At 38.9% G+C, this 19,465-nt stretch overlaps 1 protein-coding gene across 3 annotated transcripts in view; it reads right to left on the reverse strand.

The window, feature by feature from the left end:
• sez6b (seizure related 6 homolog b) overlaps positions 1 to 19,465 on the reverse strand; it is a 181,053-nt gene that overhangs the window by 94,426 nt on the left and 67,162 nt on the right. For all 3 annotated transcript variants that reach the window (XM_059514371.1, XM_059514370.1, XM_059514372.1), the window contains exon 2: positions 317 to 1,057. In XM_059514371.1, the coding sequence (XP_059370354.1) occupies positions 317 to 1,057 (741 nt within the window). The remainder of the gene's footprint in view (positions 1 to 316; positions 1,058 to 19,465) is intronic.

Below are 19,465 nucleotides of genomic sequence, written 5' to 3' on the forward strand. Positions count from 1 at the left end.
GTCAGTTGGTTGTCTGAACAACTTGGCTAGTGGTCTTAAGAAAGCCCTGTATAACTAGGCTGCATCACTTCTAACAGGGCCAATCAGATCCAAGTTTCTTAGTATATGGGCAATTGTGAACAATTTTATTGCACAAAATTATCAAAGACCTCATGTAAGAATTAACCAAATGCAGCGGTATAAAACTACTTATCCACTGGCATCTCAAAACCCACATCTTTAGGCAAAAGCAGGGCAGGTAAACCTCTGAAGAGCCCTGAATTAGGCATCAGGGAGCAGTGTAAAAATATGTAAATCTAAATCGTGTGAATGGTACCTGGCGTCTGCATAGTTGTAATAACCGTTGTAGTGATGATGGTGGAGGTGGTGGTCTCATCATCCAAATCTCCAGATACTGATGATGCTTTTACAGCAACATCACTTCCTGGAGTGCCATGTTCTGAATTGAGTATTGATGACTTTTCTTTGTCTCTTTTTACCAGGATTGTTGCATCTAAGGGCTTGTTGTTTAAGGTCGGAGTGACATCTCTTCTATCTGACAGTTTGGAAGCAGGTGGTGTAGATGTGTGCACATCAGTGGTGGTCATTGATGCTATGGTCACAGACAGGGGTGGTTCCCCAGTGCTTCTCCTCTGCGTTTCTGCTGAAGGTTTGTGTTGGATGTTGGGCATGTGTGGCTGGGTGAGCGCTGCGGCTGATGGAGCCAGTGTGGTGGTTCTGGGAGCTGCTACATCAGAGAATGGAGGCGCATCCTTGTGTGGGACCAGCTGTGTGGATGGATCTTGAAGGAGATGGGAACTAGACGATGGCATTGTGGGATGGTAAGCTGCTCCTCCACTGTCTTGAAAATACTGCTCGTGGCTTTTGCCCCGGGGGTCGTAAGGCGGGTAGGACTTAAAAGGCGGATGGTGGTGGAGGCCACTGTAAGGGGGAGCCGTCGTGAACAGTGGAAGGTCTCTGTCTGTGTCCTGTGTGGTGTGATATGGATTGGACCCATCCTCAGCTTCCACCTGACCTCCTCTTTGGGTCACTGCTAACCTCCCATCCATATAAGAACCTGGAGAATACATTTAATACAAGCAGAGCTCATTATGAAATATATAACAGTGATAATCTTGCCAAAAGCATAATTTCTGATGAAAATTTTAATTGTTGAAAGAGTTTTGATTTGACATTCTGAATTCAGCTGTAAATTCAACATCCTAAATGATCAATCGCATTTATTTCTAGCACTTTTCATGTTGACCTGGTGCTTTACATTTTAAATCATATCAGCAACATTTATAAAACAACATATCCTAAAAAATAAAACCACAGTTATTTCCCCCATAAACAACTGCAAAAAGATCAGTCGCTAAAACACAGAAAAATAAAGAAAATAGGGAAGTACTGTTGTATGTTTGCTAAAATGTCACATTTAGGTCCACATTACTTACCTATTCTTTGTAAAATGACTTTCCACACCATTTTTTTTAGTGTACTATGTAGGCAAAATACAATTTATGTCTAAATATCCATAATAATATTAAAATATTTTTGGAATATTTTGGTGGGGGGACTGTGTCTCACTGCTGATGAAAGACTTGGAATGCCCCTGGTAAAAACGCATGAAAAGCATTAAAAAAAAGTAGCGTTCGAACCTTTGTAAATAACATGCAATTTTATGTTTCAACCAGATATTGTAGACAGAAAAAATAGTAAAATGTTTAATTCAGGTAAATCAGAGTAAAACTGACTGAAATGAATAAATACGGCAAGTTTATATATATATATATAAATTAAAAGCTATAAAAATTAACACTGATTAATAACTACAATTATAACTTGGGTGTTCAAACAACTATAGTCCTTTTTAACATATTTCAAAGACAGTCACCCTCCTTTGTGTAAAGCCCAACAAATTTCCTCACTATACCACCCAAGGAGAGGAGAACTGTGTCGTTTATATGGCTTGTGATGCTTTGTGGTTTAGCCATACAAAATTGCAAAGGATTCAAACTGCGTGGTCAGAACCCCTAGCACATTAACAAAATGGAAAAGTATCCACTAAATGGATTATGATTGGAGATGCTTTGAAAACGCTGCAGAGGGTATGGAGGAAAAAAGATAAACTCCTTCGCCATAATTGTTCATTTGAATGCTCTCTCTCCTCCCCTTGCCAATTAATGAGTCCAAACCTTCATCAGGCAGCATGTCGTAAAGAGTGTATTTGAGAAGTGTAGCGGTGAAAATGGATCTCCCCCACCTGCATCTGGTGAGATATAATCAGCCGGCCTTCAGGAGGCTGCTGCGTCCCGGAGAACTTTTGATTTCACAATGCTTCATTTGCACCCTAATAGCTCTCTTTCTGTTTCTCGACTTACTAATAACAAGCTGCTTAAAAAGAACAGAGGCCGGTGTTTCTGAAGTGCATTCCCACAAAAGGAAAGGAGAGGATGATATCTCAAACTGAACGGAACTGACGGGCTATTTTTTTCTCCTTATCCTATGAAGTGTCAAAAGCAAAAGATACACATCGTTTCGTTGAGCGGTGATGTGTGTTTTATGAGAGATTGACTTCGCTTTGAGGGTGAAAATCACATCGACATCTAACACATCACTCAGATCCAGGCAAAATGACACATGAGAGACAAAGCAAAGGGCAGGAAGTCCTCAATTCCTGTCATCTATTTAGAATTCAGTCATTTGTAGATCAAACCCCAAAAGCAGACAGTCATTTTTTTTTTTTTTGAGTGGACATCCAAACGCAAATAGCGTGAGCTCTAAATGTCAATCAGGTTTTGCTTTATGGTTCATTTATTAGCTGTGCCCTTACATTAACAGTAATTATGAAATATCTGATGTCAAATTTCAAGGTTGTTAAATTAGACAGGCTGAATGTAATGAATGTGCCATTTAATCCTGAATGCGAACATTTCTGGAAAGAACCGCAGACAGAAGTTTGTATTTTGGGAGTTCCTGACTTATAAAAAGCTTCTGAAATCACTATGCATATAAAAAAAATCAGCATTCCCAAATGCTTCCCAGTGGAAAGTCTCATATACCCCCTACACTTCACATAACGCTGGCATTTCATAGTCCAGGCTCCTCTAAAAACTCCAGGAAAGACCAAACAGACATGGCGCGCTGAGGCAGGAGAGTGTTTGATTTGCTCCATTAGTGATGGTGGAGTATAAACAGAATCTCTCAGACTGACTTCACTGTCTGTTCAAAGGTCCCTCAGTGCTGTACTCTTCAAGGCTGGATTTGACTTTTAAATGACCATGAGCCTGCCTTAGAAGCTTTTTACACAAACCAGCGGGGGAGTGTGGGCTTTGTTTTACCCTCTGTTGCATTTTCTCTTAACTTGCAAATAGGTATGTTCACTGAACTCCTATTTAAAGTGACCTTTATGTGCGAAACACAACGGAAGAAGAATAACTGCAAATAACAGCTGGAGGGAGAAATGGGGTGCCATTCATGTTTATGCAAAAAGTTCCCCTGAGACATCTGTAAAGAAGCACATAATTTACTAGTCATTATTTATAAGAAGCTTTTATCCAAAGTGACTTACAGTACATGTATTACCTGGGCATTCCTTCAAGAGCAATCTGGATTCTTTGCTGCTTTCACAACCTCCAAAAAAACTGTCCTACTTTTGGGTTCATAAGAAGAAGTTCACAAGAGTTTTTGTACTTTAGGCACATCCCAATTAGTGTACTTGTGCTCTATTCTAGCCATTTTAAGTATAAATAGTGTGATCATACTGAAAATTCCAAAAAGGAAATATGCACTTAATTAACAGAAAAAAGAAATGTGGAAGGCGGGGCATAAAGGAGCAACAATAATGTACATTATGTGAAAAATCATGTTTTTTTTTTTTTTTTACCTTAAACCGCATACACACATTGCATTACAGCACTGACAGTAAAGGTTGACGGGTAGCAGATTTTTTCTGTGATGTCTTTCCACACACCACCCAGCAAATTCTTAACTAAATTTTTGCTTGCCATTGTTTGCATTGATTAAAGTATAACTGGCTCCTTGGAAGGGATGTTTCTCTGTCCCAGACCTAAGTGAGTTTTGATAACAGCTCAGAAAGGAGAAGTTGCAGGCACTGTGCTTTAAGAGAATGAAACAGATGGTGAGAAAAAGGCGACGGAGAGACAGATACAGAGAGAAAACACACACCACAAGCCACAAGGCATCTACTGAAAACTGTAAAAAAAAAAAAAGAGAAAGACTGCGAGGCAAAGCACTCCCCTCCCTATTGTGTACAGCTAGCATCAATAATGCACCAGGGAAACTAACACAGCGCCTCCCTCACAGCTATACGTCTGCTTCAGCTGCCTGCGCCTCCACTGTGGCCCCCGCTCAGCAAAAAAAACCTGCAGGAAGGAGCACACTGCCAAGTCTAAGTTATGAAAAAGAAAGCAAAAGGGAAAAACAAATAAAACTTCACTTCTGCCAGCGCAAGTAACTAGCAAAAGCTTCTCTAACACATCTGACATCAGTCATTTAAGTTGAGCTGCTTGATTTACTAAAAATTATTAACAGGAAAATACATCAAATTGCTTAAATGACTCATCACATCACTCTAGTCATCTACCTTCTCAGCCAAGGTTTCTTCATCTTCTTCCCATTAACAGTCTTTCTGTCCTTTTATTTTATTGTCCCCCATCTCTGGCTCTCTCCACCTCCTTCTTTCAGCCAAAGTCACTCCAAGTCGGAGAGACACAAAGGCCGACTGAGTGATGGAGAAGAGGCACTTTGATGTTTATCATTGAGCTTTTCAAAGACTGTAACTAAAAATGGGGCTTATCTCGAACAGACTGAGGAATCCAAAATAAACGGTGCTGATTACATTCCCGAGCATTTTTATCCACTGGAGGAACGGTTTGTAGAAAGGCCTAAAACACTGTTTGTTCCATCATTTTTTTTTTCGTCTGAAAAAATAAAGATTTGCTCTACAGGTGTTTTTTTTAACCCTATTTTTATAGGTCTGAATAAAACTAAGCATTCTGATCCATTTATCCAAGCATTCCACATAGTTATTTTAGAATACAAAGACAGTGACAACAAATGCTTTCTAGAGCACCAAAGACTGTCTAAAAACAGGTGGTCACAACCCCTGTCATGATCCTGGCTCTCTTTTTTCTTTCCCCCTCCCTTTTTCACTCAGACTCTTTCCCTCCTCCTCTCCTATTTTGCACTCACCTTTCCTCTGCTGTTAATCTCCTTCAGCTGCTCCTCATTGCGCTACTCTTTGCGCTTGGCTTCCCGCACCTGTTTCCCCTTCTCCTTTGATTAGCACTCCTACTTCTTTTCCTCTCCTCCCTACCTGCCTCGCCAGATTATTCCTCTAAAACTCGCTAATGCTGTATGTCTTTTCCCCTGTCATTATCTTAGTTCTAGTCCTGTTTGTTTGGGGTTGCCGAGAGTGTGAGCCTAGAAGTATTGCCGCTGCTCGTCTCCTGACCTGCCGATCTCTCCCTACTGTGCTGTTGTGGAGCTGTCCACCGTACTGATTCCGCCTGGGCGGCCGGTGGTTATTTGCTTTCTCCTTTCTGAACGAGACAAGGTTTTGGTTCCAGTTTTTCCCTTTGGGACTCTTTTGTTTTTTACAAGTATTTTCAAGCTCCTGTGTTTCATCCCTTAAAGACTGTATCTGCTCCGCGAATTCTCCGCTCCTCTTTCCACACAACAACCCCTCTTTACTTCCATAATATGACATATTTATAAGTGAAACAGGATATTAATCAAGATATTAAAGTGGAAATGAGTGAAAAGTGGGTGTTTCATACCTGAATGGAGTCAGATTGAATGAGAGTTTGATAAAGCAATGTCTAAATTAAGCGATCAGGGTATTGATTAAGTGTGTGCACAGTCTGTGTGGGCTAAGCAACAGAAGTGGAAAAGAGAAGTTGTTTTAGAGGAAAAGCAAGTTATTGCAATTTGATTAATGAAGCACTTACAATTGAAGTAAGCTGGGTCATTTGTAAATGTGAAAATACTGTTAGTGTTGCCAATAGATGTAAACAATATGTGTGTTAACCTTTAGTCTAATTTGGTGTTGGTAATATTTTTGTTATGTTTTTGAAGAAGTCTGTATGCTCACCATGGCTGCATTTATTTGATCAAAAATACAGTAAAAACAATAGTTCTTATTATATATTATTAGAATTTAAAATAATTGCTCTATTGTAATGTATTTTAAAATGTGATTTATTGTGGTGATGCAAAGCTGTATATTCAGCAGCCATTAGTATCAGATGATTATCAGTGTTGGAGTTCTGCTTAATATTTATTTGGGACTTGTAATACTTTTTCCAGGATTCTTTATTTTAAAATTAAAATTTCTAAAATTATTTAATGTGTTGTATCTAATGTATCTATTAAAAAGAAAATCAACTGTACACGTTAGTGTATGTCCATGTAGAACTTTACTGCCATGCTGCCATAAACTCTAAATCTGTTAAAACAATTCTTTTATAATCATTTAAAAAATGTTTTAAAGCTGCACAGTTCAAATAATACACAACCTTTTACACAAGTGCTTTTTATAAAAAATATAATATTATTATTATTTTTTCTTTTTGCTGTTAAATCATCCAAAAATGGACTCCATTCATATTCAATGTAAGTACCATTTAAAAATAATAGTAATAATAAAAAAAGAGAAAGAGGGACAGTCAGGATTATTTTTTGTGGTAATTAACATTATCGATTTATTTTGAGCTGTATTGAGCTTGAAATATTCTTTTAAGAAGTGCAACTCTTTCTAATCCAAATGTAGCAACTGCACACATCTGCTTATACACACACACACACACAGCTCTTTGTATTCCCAGAGGAAACTTGAAAGAATGTCACTTCAGTTATGATGAGCCCTTTCGGAGAGCATCAAGGAAATTAAGGGGAGAAGTGAGATGAGGTGGCTATATCACCCGCTAAATTGATTTTCTTTGATTCGTGTCTTCCCCACTCACAGTTCAACACTTACACTCCACACACACAAGGCTTCATAATTAATCTATTTGGATGGCAGAGAGCTGCTCACAGATTCCAATTATATGGAGAGGGAGAGAGAAAGAGAGAAACTCAGAGGTGAGTAATCACTTCTGCAACACACTATATTGTCACCACATACACAATCTGCATTTTTAACTCTTAAATGTATTTTACAAACTATGTAGTTTTAATATAACTCATTATATGATGTTTGAATTATTTATCAATATATTTATGCTTTGTGTGTGGCCAGAAAACAATAACAAACCACATATTCAACCCAGAATTACATTCATACATGGTACTGTAAAGTATTGTTAACTGAAGCTAAAACAAATATTTTTGTTAATTTTAATAAAGCTCAAATAAAAAAAAAATTTAAATATTAGATGAAAATCTTAAACTTAAGCTAACTCAGTTAGCTAAAATAAGTTGAAGCTAAATTACTAAAATGACTAAAACATTTATATATATATATATTCATATATATTATGTGTGTGTGTGTGTGTGTGTGTGTGTGTCTGTCACTATTGGTAAACCGTGATCTCTGGGTTTTGCATATGTGGGTGAAGTCTGAGTGTTACGCGTCTGCACTGATTAGTTTGTGGGTGTCTTCGTTAATTGTCATCAGCAGCAGCTGTCACTCATTACCCTCTCTATATAATGGCTTGTCTCACGTCTTGTGTTTGTGAGAGCGTTGTTTCATGTTGGTTAACCGTGCTTTGTTTTCTGTTGTGTTCTGCGTTTTGGATGTCCGTGTCTTCCCCCGGAACCTCGTCCACTCTTCGCAACCACCACAAGCATCACAACTTACCTTCGGCTCGATTCCCCGCAGTTCCTGTGCCACCCTCTCCTGCTGCCAACTTACCACCGCCATCTGGATTCATCACCTCCTTCCACCATCTCGGACTGTATCTTCTTCCCAGCGTTGTTTGTGTTCCAGTTTGTTTGGTTATCGTCTCTCATTAAAACTGTTTATACTCGCACTTGTTTCTAGCTTCTCCTTCACCCAGTCGTCACAGAACGCTCTCACCATCATGGAAGCAGCGAGCACCACTTCCTTGTCTGACTTCATCCATCACAGCGTCAATCGAATGGATCAGCAGCAGGAGAGCATCGCAAACACCGGACGCGCTATCCAAGCGCTGGTGACACAGGTGTCCGAGCTCACCCAGCAGATCCACCAGCTCACCCCCCCTGCGCCCACCGCACCGCCTGCGCCGCCCAGGATTACTTCCGGCCAGAGCTGCGACTTCCGGCGCCAGAGAATTATTCTGGTGAGCCAAAATTCTGCAAGACTTTCCTTAACAAGTGTTCCATGCACTTTGCTTTTCAGCCCCGCACCTTCGCGACTGAGGAGTTGAAGGTTGCATTTACCCTGACTTTACTATTTGGCAAAGCTGTCTTATGGGGGATGGCGGTGTGGGAGAACCAACATCCGTGTTGCGCCTCGTTCCACACCCTCTCGGATGAGATGAAACGGGTCTTCGATCGAGCCGCGGCTTCGATCGAGCCACCAGCTCTCAGACCTGGAACAAGGTAGATCTTCAGTCACGGACTATTCCATCCAGTTCCATACCCTGGCGGCCGCGTGCCAGTGGGAGTGGCAGTGGGATCGATTCCTGGATGGACTGGCCGACCGTGTTCAGAAGGAGATCTACCTACTCAAGCTGCCCCCTACACTTAACGGACTAATCGACCTGGCTCTTCGAGTTGATGCCCGGATTAACCGTCTGGGTAGACAGACCAGTCCTACACGCCATCCCATCTCTCCGGAAAGGGGAGTTGAGAGAACACGGTCGGCCCCGTCGACGACCATGAACCCATGCAGGTGGGTAGAGCTCGGCTGTCCGGGAGGGAGAGAGAGCGGCGCAGGTCCCAAGGATTGTGTTTATACTGCGGAGGCTCAGGACATCCCATCTATTCCTGCCCGGTAAAAGAGCCAGCCCGGTAGTAAAAATGAGGCTACTATCGGGTGGGATCTCCGCTGGGAAGTCCTTAACTACATCATCGACTCTCCTTCCGGTGAAACTGCGGTGGGAGAATAACATTCACGACTGTTACGCCCTTCTGGACTCTGGAGCTGACTGAAGACTTCTTTGACTCACTCCTTGCACGTCACCTGAACATTCCTGTCCTGCCTGTGTCTCTTCCCATCCATGTCACCGCACTCAACGGCCAGGAACTGCCACACGTCACCCACTATACTGAACCCATCACTCTGCTCACATCAGGCAATCATTGTGAAACCATATCCTTTTTTTCTCATGGACTCCCCCGTAGCTCCCATTGTTTTAGGTCACCCCTGGTTAATCAAACATAATCCACGAGTGGATTGGGGTTCCAACACTGTCACATTGTGGAGTGAAAGTTGTCATGAGTCTTGTCTGGTTTCTGCTTGTCCTGTTGTGCCTGTTTCTGTCTTTCAGAAGGAAAACATGGTATTATCAAACGTGCCCGCAGAGTACCTGGACCTGAAGGAGGTGTTCAGTAAGTCCCGTGCTGCTTCTCTTCCTCCGCATCGTCCCTACGACTGTGCTATAGACTTAGTGCCAGGTAAGTCTCCGCCAAAAGGCAAACTATACTCTCTTTCTATTCCGGAGAGGGAGGCCATGGAAAAATAAATTTCTGATTCCTTGGCATCGAGGTTCATCCTCCCTTCCTCTTCTCCAGCGGGGGCGGGATTCTTTTTTGTGGGTAAGAAGGATGGTTCTCTGCGACCTTGTATTGACTACCGAGAGCTGAACAACATTACGATAAAGAACACCTATTCTTTGCCACTTATGTCTTCAGCTTTTGAGAGGTTACAGGGAGCATCCGTATTCACAAAATTGGATTTACGTAATGCTTATCATTTGGTCCGCATCAGGAAGGGGGATGAGTGGAAAACCACCTTTAATACCCCTAGAGGTCACTTTGAAGACTTGGTGATGCCGTTTGGGCTCTCCAACTCACCAGGGGTTTTCCAAGCACTCGTTAATGACGTGTTGAGAGATATGGTAGATCTGTTTATATATGTTTACCTGGATGACATACTGATTTTTTCTTCATCTCTCCAGGAACACGTTTAACACGTCAGACGAGTGCTCCAGAGATTACTTGAGAATGGGCTTTTTGTCAAGGCGGAGAAATGTGTATTCCATGCACAGTCTGTTCCTTTCCTGGGGTATATCGTCTCGTCCGAGGGAATACGTATGGACCCTGACAAGGTTAAGGCTGTGATAGATTGGCCATCTCCAGATTCCCGTAAGGCCCTACAGCGGTTTTTGGGGTTCGCCAATTTCTATCGGCGTTTTATTCGCAATTTCAGCCACCTAGCCTCACCTCTGACGGCCTTGACCTCTCCCAGTACTCCGTTCAGGTGGTCGGACGCAGCCGAGACTGCGTTCACTAACCTCAAGAGCTGCTTTGTGTGGCCCCTGACCCCACACGGCAGTTCGTGGTGGAGGTCGACGCATCAGAGGTGGGGGTAGGAGCAGTGCTGTTCCAACGTACTGCCTCGGACGATAAGGTACATCCATGCGCGTTTTTCTCCCATCGTTTATCTCCTGCTGAACGCAATTATGACATTGGTAACAGAGAATTGTTGGCCGTCAAATTAGCTTTAGAGGAGTGGCGTCACTGGTTGGAAGGCTCAGGGGTACCTTTCATTGTTTGGACCGATCATAAGAATTTAGAGTACATTAGATCTGCCAAAAGACTCAATTCCAGGCAGGCTCAGTGGGCACTTTTTTTCGGTCGTTTTGATTTTACTCTATCGTACCGCCCGGGTTCCAAAAATGTCAAACCCGACTCTATCACGTCTTTTTGATCCCTCCGCCCGCCCGGTGACTCCCGAGTGTATTTTACCTGAGAAAGTAGTTGTCTCAGCACTCGTATGGGAGGTCGAGTCGAAGGCCAAGACGGCCTTAGAAGGGGTAACGCCTCCGCCCGGTTGTCCACCGAATCGTTTATTTGTGCCGGATGAGTTAAGGTCCGAAGTCATTCAGTGGGGTCACTGCTCTAACGTTGCTTGTCATACAGGGATAAGTCGAACAAATGGGTTAGTTAAACAACGATTCTGGTGGCCACTTATGGTCACCAAAAAATTAAAAGTCTATTATCATGAACTCCCATCCATTTACAGAAATACTGAAAAAAGGGAATATTCTTAAAGAAAACAAACATGTATTTTAGAATCTCAAATCATATGGGTGAGTAATTGATGACAGAATGCAAATGTTTCCCTGAACTATCTCTTAGTTCTTGGTCATTCCAGGTAACTGATCCTGTACTCAGCTTACTGTACAGTTATAAACATCAGCTAAATGCTATAACACCTCATGATTTACTCAGGTTTCTTAAAGTAAACCTATAGCTACATTTACACAGCATCGGACTGCACAAGCTCTAAGAAACCCCATGGAAGCAGCACACACCATAAAACATATTGGCATTCTCAAATAATGCCAGTAAAGTATGCAACCAGAGACACTCTCAGACATTTTAATCTACTAAAGTAAACAATGGCAGCGTGAAGCGTTTTTAGTGCAGTAGCAGCCTGACAAATCCTGTAGCATTGCTCTGACACATTCCAACACCCTTCATTATCTTCAACCCCGTCACACATAATTCAAAGGCCCTTTGAAACTTCAAGCTGGGAGAGAAAGTGTTCTCTTTCAGCCCTATTCTGTCACAACAGAGAGCAATCCAAGTTACTAGGAAAAGCATACTGAGTTGGTTTGACATCTTTCACAATTCATCAGAGATAACAAAGGCAATTTGCAGTACCTGCAAAACACAAAGAATCCGCACAGGCTCCGAACGCAAATAAAATATGATGATAAAGTAATCAGAGCATTAAAGGGTCTAAGAAAACATCCTCTGCTGCAGTCTACCGGGGGTCTGATTTTGGCGAAGACTAGCAGGCTGAAAAACAGTTCCCTACACTCATTTGGGTATGTTGTGTTTACTTCAGTCGGGATTGTGCTCCAGTCATTTACATCAGATTGCTTCACAATTGTGATGAAACAAGCAGTTATTTTTAAATCGCTCTCATCGCTACCCTAAGAAAGATCTGTTGTGAATTGGAAAATGCAGTACAGGTTTTTGTTGAGGGTTGAAAGTAACGGTGATTTCTGTGGCACTCCGGTAACTTTGAGTGTATGTGAATGGCTCTAATCTTGAAGCTCTCTTTACAATATGCATGTAAAACAAGCACAAAATGTTTTTACAGATTACTTGAGAAATTTGAATGTATACATTCTGTAAGTGTTGTGTATGTTGAAGGCTCTACTAGGGCATTGTTTTTAAGAATGCAACAGTATTATTTGATTGTCACAAAGAGAAATAATTCTTACTATCATTTGAATCGTAAGTGTTGATTAAAAATCAATTACTCATTTAAAAATATGTAACTAAAATAAACAAAGAAATAAATAATTGTAGTTTATACCAACACCCATAACAAATAAAATTTGTTATTAATTTATTTTATGAAAATAAAACCAAATTGCTAATGAATTAGATAATAAAAAGCAAATAAACATTTTATTTTGAATTTATGTATATATATATATATATATGTATAATACCAAAAAAAGTATATGTTATTTTTATTACCAAACCATATATATATTTTTAATATAATTATATATATTTTTTGTGTGTGTGTGTGTGTGTTTATATATATATATATATATATATATATATATTACTGTCGTTTCCCCTTGGAGATATCTGAGGGTTCACCTGTGTGCTAGATCTGAAGTTGTTAGACACAGCAGCGCAGGTGCCTCAAGTCATCTCTACCTGTCCTTTCTTCCATTCTGCTCACCACAGTGGAAAGGTCACTCTCACATCTCCATAATGACCAGAGACAAAGAACAAGCAGGGCAGATCAATGAAAGGACACCTGTTATCAGTGGCTGCTTATCGACCAGCAGGCAAGAGGAGCCAGTGATGCACTCAGGCAGGCATCGCCTACTCCATCCCAGCGGAGAAACAGCCAGAGCAAAAGAGAGAAAGACAGAGAGATAGAGCACTACCCAGCCAATGTATCGATCGCTCTCCCTTTGCCATGTGTAAAGAGAGTCAACAAAACAAGAGCAAAAGTGAGAGTCAATGTATAAAGTGACAAACAGTGTTAAGTAGGAACACACAACTGTCAGTCCATGCTGATTTTATTATTATTATTTTTTTTTTACTTATTCACCTGTTTGAATGTTCATTCAAATTCATATTTTCCTCTTTAGTTATGCACCATAGTAGTGTTGCATTATGACAATAAAGTCTATAGTAAATATTATTATTACAAGTACTATTACATTAATTGGTAACATTTAACAGTAAGATTCATTAGTTAACATGAACTATTTAACATGAACTAAGAATGAACAATATTTCCACAGCATTTATTAATAGTTAATATTGGGGCTTTCAGTTTAATGCGTTAACTTAATTAATTAGTTAAGAAAAAATAATACAATAACATTTTTGATCGAATAATGTGAACCGATTATTCAAAGGCCCATTCATGAAGAGAGCTATTTACTTAATTCCTGAATGAATCAATTTTGAACGAATTGAATAAAATTTTGGCTCATTAAGACATTTACTGCCACTTGCTGCCAGATTTAGTTTCTTATTTAGAGTAGGCCATTATTTCATATAATAATAATAATAATAATAATAATAATAAAAGGGAATGTTCACCCCAAAAAATTTAACTTCGGTCATCATTTACTCACTCTCATGTCGTTTTAAATCCTTCCATTGTGGAACATAGCATAAGGTATTTTGAAGACTGTTGGTAACAAAGCATTTTTTGGTTACCAATGGCTATGTTTACATGCAACCAAATAATTTGTAATCGGATTGATGGCTAAATCAGACTGAAAAGCCTTCATGTAAACACCCTAATCGATCCGATTGAGCTCGATCAGAATGAAATTTCGATCGGATTGAAGGGGTGGTTTATTCCTTTTCTAATATGATTGAGAGTGCATGTAAACACTCGAGTGGACTAAACCACGAAACTGAATGTACTGCACATGTGCAATGATGCAGAAATAGTGTAATGACATATGACGCATGGACAGCTCTTCCTTTTGAATAAAGTGTTGTATAAATGTGTGTCATTATAAAACTCTCCTTTCACTCGGCAACCATAAAAAAAGTGGAGCAGGACAACCTCCCACCAATCCTTGTTTTGGATTGGGTGAAGTCGTGGCCTAATGGTTAAAGTTTTGGACTCGTAATCCAAAGGGGGGGAGTTGGAGTCTCAGGCCAGCAGGAATTGTAGGTGGATGGAGGGAATGTGAATGTACAGTGCTCTCTCCACCTTCAATACCACGACTTATGTGCCTTGAGCAAGGCACCAAACCCCAGTGTGAGCATGTCAAAAATTCAGATTTGAAACTTGTGACATATAAACGCACACATCAACCCGATCACTTTATTTAGCATTCATGTAAACACTACATTCAGATTCATTAATCGGAAATGAATTCAGTCCAATTGAACCAAAAAATGTAGCATCTAAACATAGCCAATGACTTTCATTGTACAAAATAATACTGAGATGCTTCTCAAATGATCTTCCTTTATGTTACATAGTTTATGTTAGGCCATTGTAGCCTAAATGCTTATGTGTAATAAATTTTATGTTGAATCAAATAAAATATTTATTTCTAAAGCAACAATTTATAAAGTCTACTTGATACTTTCTCATTTACCACAAAACAGCTTTAAATAATCTTTTGTGGGTATTTTCAGAGTCCAATTTATTTTGCGGTTAATTAGAGTAAATTAATCGACACCATGTAATTATTATTTTTTATTATTATTATTATTATTAACATATACTAACATATGCATTATTAAAATCAAAAGCTGTGCTTGTTAACATTACACATTTTCCTTTTCTAAATTTTATACTTACAGTTAACTTTAATGTTATTTTCTTTTTGTATTGTTACTGTTTATATGTATAAAATATATAGTAAAAAACAGGTGAATCGTGTACAGAATGCTAAATATCTTGACAGCATGACAGAATTTTAACAGTACAGTTTAATTGTAACAATTTTAAAATCATACTTTTTTGGCTTTCCACAGTTCAGTCCTTTAAATTTTCTATGATGCGAGATTGCCATGAATAATCTTGTTCTATTTGTGCAAAACCAAATAAATTCCTGTTTTTGAGATAGGAGTGCATGCATTTGTTCCTTGCTCATGTTGGACAGAGCAGCTGCTTTGCTGTTTTTCTTGCAGAGGGTTGTGCTCCTTAATCTAATTGTGTTTAGAACATCCTGTGAGCACTGCTTTTTGTCCGTATCAAAGTAATAATCTTATGTCTTGGCACAAGCATGGCTATGATACAATAAACAGGGTCTGATTCAATGCTTGGTCATCGCTTATAAAAGAGTCTTTTCAGAACAACTCTATTGTCAGCTTAACCTCCTCAGCAGAAACTTCAGTGTAATGATTGATGGGAATGCGTCATCTGCAAATGCTACAGATGCACTCCACTCCCTTGTTAGTTCTTCAAATGGGGAGAGAAATGAAATTATGTACTTCATTAAACTCCTTTGGTGGGCACTTAATGTCACGGGCTGATCATAATCTGTAGAGTAAACCGTGTGCTCATGTTTGCTTTAAAAGGCTTTTCAACACACAAAACATGCTGTTCAACCTTTCTCTAGCATTATTGGTGGCATTCCCAAATGAATCTACAAAATGACTGCAAAGAATAATAAAGCATGCTGTTCAGGGCTCTTTTCAGATGCAAAACTGAATCTATAGGGCTGAAAGTTTTTTACCATGTTCTTATTCTTTTTATACATAATGATTTTACTACCATCTATATATACATATGTGTGTGTGTGTACAGGCCTTTATACTCATATTACACATGACCTCAACAGTATGGACAGTAGTATATGCACTGTATACTTATAAAAACTTATTAAAAACTAATATAAAATTGAATAATGTATAATTGGAATGTTCTACAAAAGCTATTGAAACTAGAGACAAATATTTCGGTCTATGCATGTAAAAAAGTGTTTTTACTTCAACCTGTAAAAGTTTCAACACAGATTTTTATTTTTATCTTATGTGCCTTATGTGTATTGTTATGTATATTTGTATGTCTTTCAGGAGATATTAATTCTCCTGCCAGGCTGTTATTGAAAATAAGAACCGACTTGGCTGGTTAAAGGTTAAATGAAAAATTATTTCTATTAAAATAATTAAATAAATCACTTTCAATGCAGTTAATATCATGTTCAAAGTGCAGAGAGAGAAACGACTGTATTAAAAATGATCCAATTCTAAACTACTACTCTAACTACTTCTACATTATACTACATCATTATATATTCATCAAGAAACATGAAACACTTTTCGCTAGTATCAACCCAGAGTGCACATATCTAGTAGCCTAATATTGCAACTGATGCAACAGAGGAACAGGATATAAAATATCAGCATCAGACATCATTTTGAGGTACAAGACCTCAATATGTCACATTTCTAAACATGGCAGCCTTGAACGGATCATGGTGAAATTTTGATGTGCCGCCTAAATAGGAATAAACAAACTGTCAGGGATTCGAGGAGTCTGGCTGAGCTCACTGACCTGATAAAACCCCAAACCAGAAGTGTCCTGACTCCAGCGTGTTCATGCACAAGCTTCAGTCAATGAGCATTTTTAGCTTATAAGTCAAACAGCTCGGTGGGAAAAAGCTCAAAGGCAAAAGAGATTCCAGCCAGAGCCAGTGACACAGAGCGGTTGGGTCAGACTGGGGAAAAGACGGAAAACTGGATTTGCTCTGCTGGGGCATAATATAAAAATTAAGCCCTTTTTAAGCAGTCATGAGGGTCTATGAAGGGTTTGCATGAGCTGATGCAGGAACTGAAGAATGTAGAAACCACATGATTAATATGGTACATTATTGCATGGAGCCTGTCAGCATTTATCATCTAATATACAACTAATTTATGTGTTCAGTGCACATACACTATAAGAAAGAAGTTATAAATAAAACAAAGACACTGTTTCAGTTTTTCTGCTTCAGAATTTAATGTTTAATTGAATGCATTACTTGCCCTTGCTTTGTAATTATTTGTGAAATTTACTATCAATGTCTGATTGAAAATTGTTTCTACACCATTTTGTTTTTCAGTTTACAGTATCTCTTTTCAGAAAAACAAGCCACAATATAAATATTTTCTAACAACATGTCTTTACGATCACTTCTTATCAATTTAACACATCCTTGCTGAATAGAAGTATTCATTTATTTAAAAAAAAAAAATGTACTGACCCCAGACTTTTGTAAAGTAGTGTGCTGTATATTGTTAAAAAAATATTTATTTTGAATGAATATTTTTTAACTTTTTATTCATCTAAGAATCCTAAGAAAGTATCATAGGTTCCAAAATGTTTTTTAATATCAAACAAATGCAGTCTTGATGAGCATTAGATGAGCAAAAAAATAATAATAATAATAATTTAAAACATTACAAATCTTACTGATCCCAAATGTCTGAATAGCAGTGTATTTATGGGAACAGAAAATACAGTTTCAGTCGTTACTTAAAAATTTCATGTTAAGTAGGGCTGCACAATTAATAAAATTTCTAATCGCAATTACAATTATGGATGCCACAATTACAAAATCGTTCAAAGTGTCAATTAATTAATTCAAATTCCACTTATGTTATTTTGCACGCATAAGATATGTTTTTTGCTTTCTACCTGTTATCTTAAGGGTTTTTCCATTGTTTTAGTTTTAGGATAACATTATAATACCATTCATCTTTTTTTATTTAAAGAAACCAATCAGATGTAAAGTTGACATTTGAGGCTAAATACTAGAAAAGCACTAAAGGTTTTTCAGTTAGAGTGTTTTCACCTTGTTTATTTTCCTATAAAAATACGGCATGCAGTTGCATCAACAAACAATGGTATAAACATTATTCAGTGTAAATTGTGATAATTTTAATTAATAATCGTAATAACAACTTCATAGGAATAATCAATAATTATGATTTTTATCATAACCGTGCAGCCCTAATGTTAAGTTCCATGAGTTACTTGACATTTCTTAAATTGCTTGCGAAATTGACTAGAAATTTCTGGGTGAAAATTGTTTGCATACATAATTTTTTCCAGCCTACTATATCTCTTTACAGATTTACATGTTTGACAATTGCCTATAATTCAAAACTGAAATGAAGCCCTTGTGTTCTATTTTGATGCTAAACATGCTACTTAAGTGAAAGTGAAGTGACATTCAGCCAAGTATGGTGACCCATACTCAGAATTTGTGCTCTGCATTTAACCCATCCGAAAATGCACACACACAGAGCAGTGAACACACACACACACACACACACACACTGTGAGCACACACCCGGAGCAGTGGGCAGCCATTTATGCTGCAGCGCCCGGGGAGCAGTTGGGGGTTCGATGCCTTGCTCAAGGGCACCTAAGTCGTGGTATTGAAGGTGGAGAGAGAACTGTACATGTACTCCCCCCACCCACAATTCCTGCCGGCCCGGGACTCGAACTCACAACCTTTCGATTGGGAGTCCGACTCTCTAACCATTAGGCCACGACTTTCCCCAGGAAACCAGGAAACTGCCCTATTTACACTTCCTGACCAGTCAAAGGATGTGCATTAAAACAATAAACAAAAACAGCAGTGATTAATGGCCACCTTTCTATCCAATTAGCAGCCCCCAAACAAATCACTTTCTTCACCCCCATTCACTCAGCTCATGTGTCTCCCTTTGCGCCCAGGAGAGTTGCGTTCCAATTTATTTAGACCCTTCCTGGAATACAGGTCTTTGTGTTCCTTCTTAAAAACTGCCTTTTGTTTGAATGCAGAAAACATTCACCCTTGAGCAACAGATTAGCAGTGCTGGCTCTTTGTGAGGTTGTACAAAGCCAGAGCAATTAAGGCTCTTCTTCCCCTTAACAAGCTTTAATCCAGACATGCTTTCATTTCATTTCATCTTTCTCTAGCCGTGCCAGCAAGACTGAGAGATGCTCCCCTGTGCTTCATATACAGAGCCAATCGGCAGCCGCTGCTCTCAGAGCCTAATCCATGTCATCTGTGTGCAGAAGAATACTGCATTTCATTAAACCGAGACATCTGATGCACTGAAGTTCTACCACAGAAAATGTCATGGTTATTACATGCATTACAGTCTATGCTATGGCTGCTGCTAGCATGGTATATTACCTTAAAATACATGATTTATGGGGTGTATCTAGGGTATAAAATCGAAATTATTGTGCATCCAGACAATATTTTGACTAAAGAATATTAGATATTCCCAGAGCTTCCCAGGTGTACTTTCATATAACACATCGTTTTAATTAAACATTTAATAAATGCAATACCTAACTTTGTATTATAGCAATAACCATAAGAACAACATTGCAATATTCAGACTAATTAGAATAGTTCCTTTTAAAGAA

The sequence above is a fragment of the Carassius carassius genome, chromosome 28, assembly GCF_963082965.1.
Source record: "Carassius carassius chromosome 28, fCarCar2.1, whole genome shotgun sequence".
NCBI classification, from domain to species: domain Eukaryota; kingdom Metazoa; phylum Chordata; class Actinopteri; order Cypriniformes; family Cyprinidae; genus Carassius; species Carassius carassius.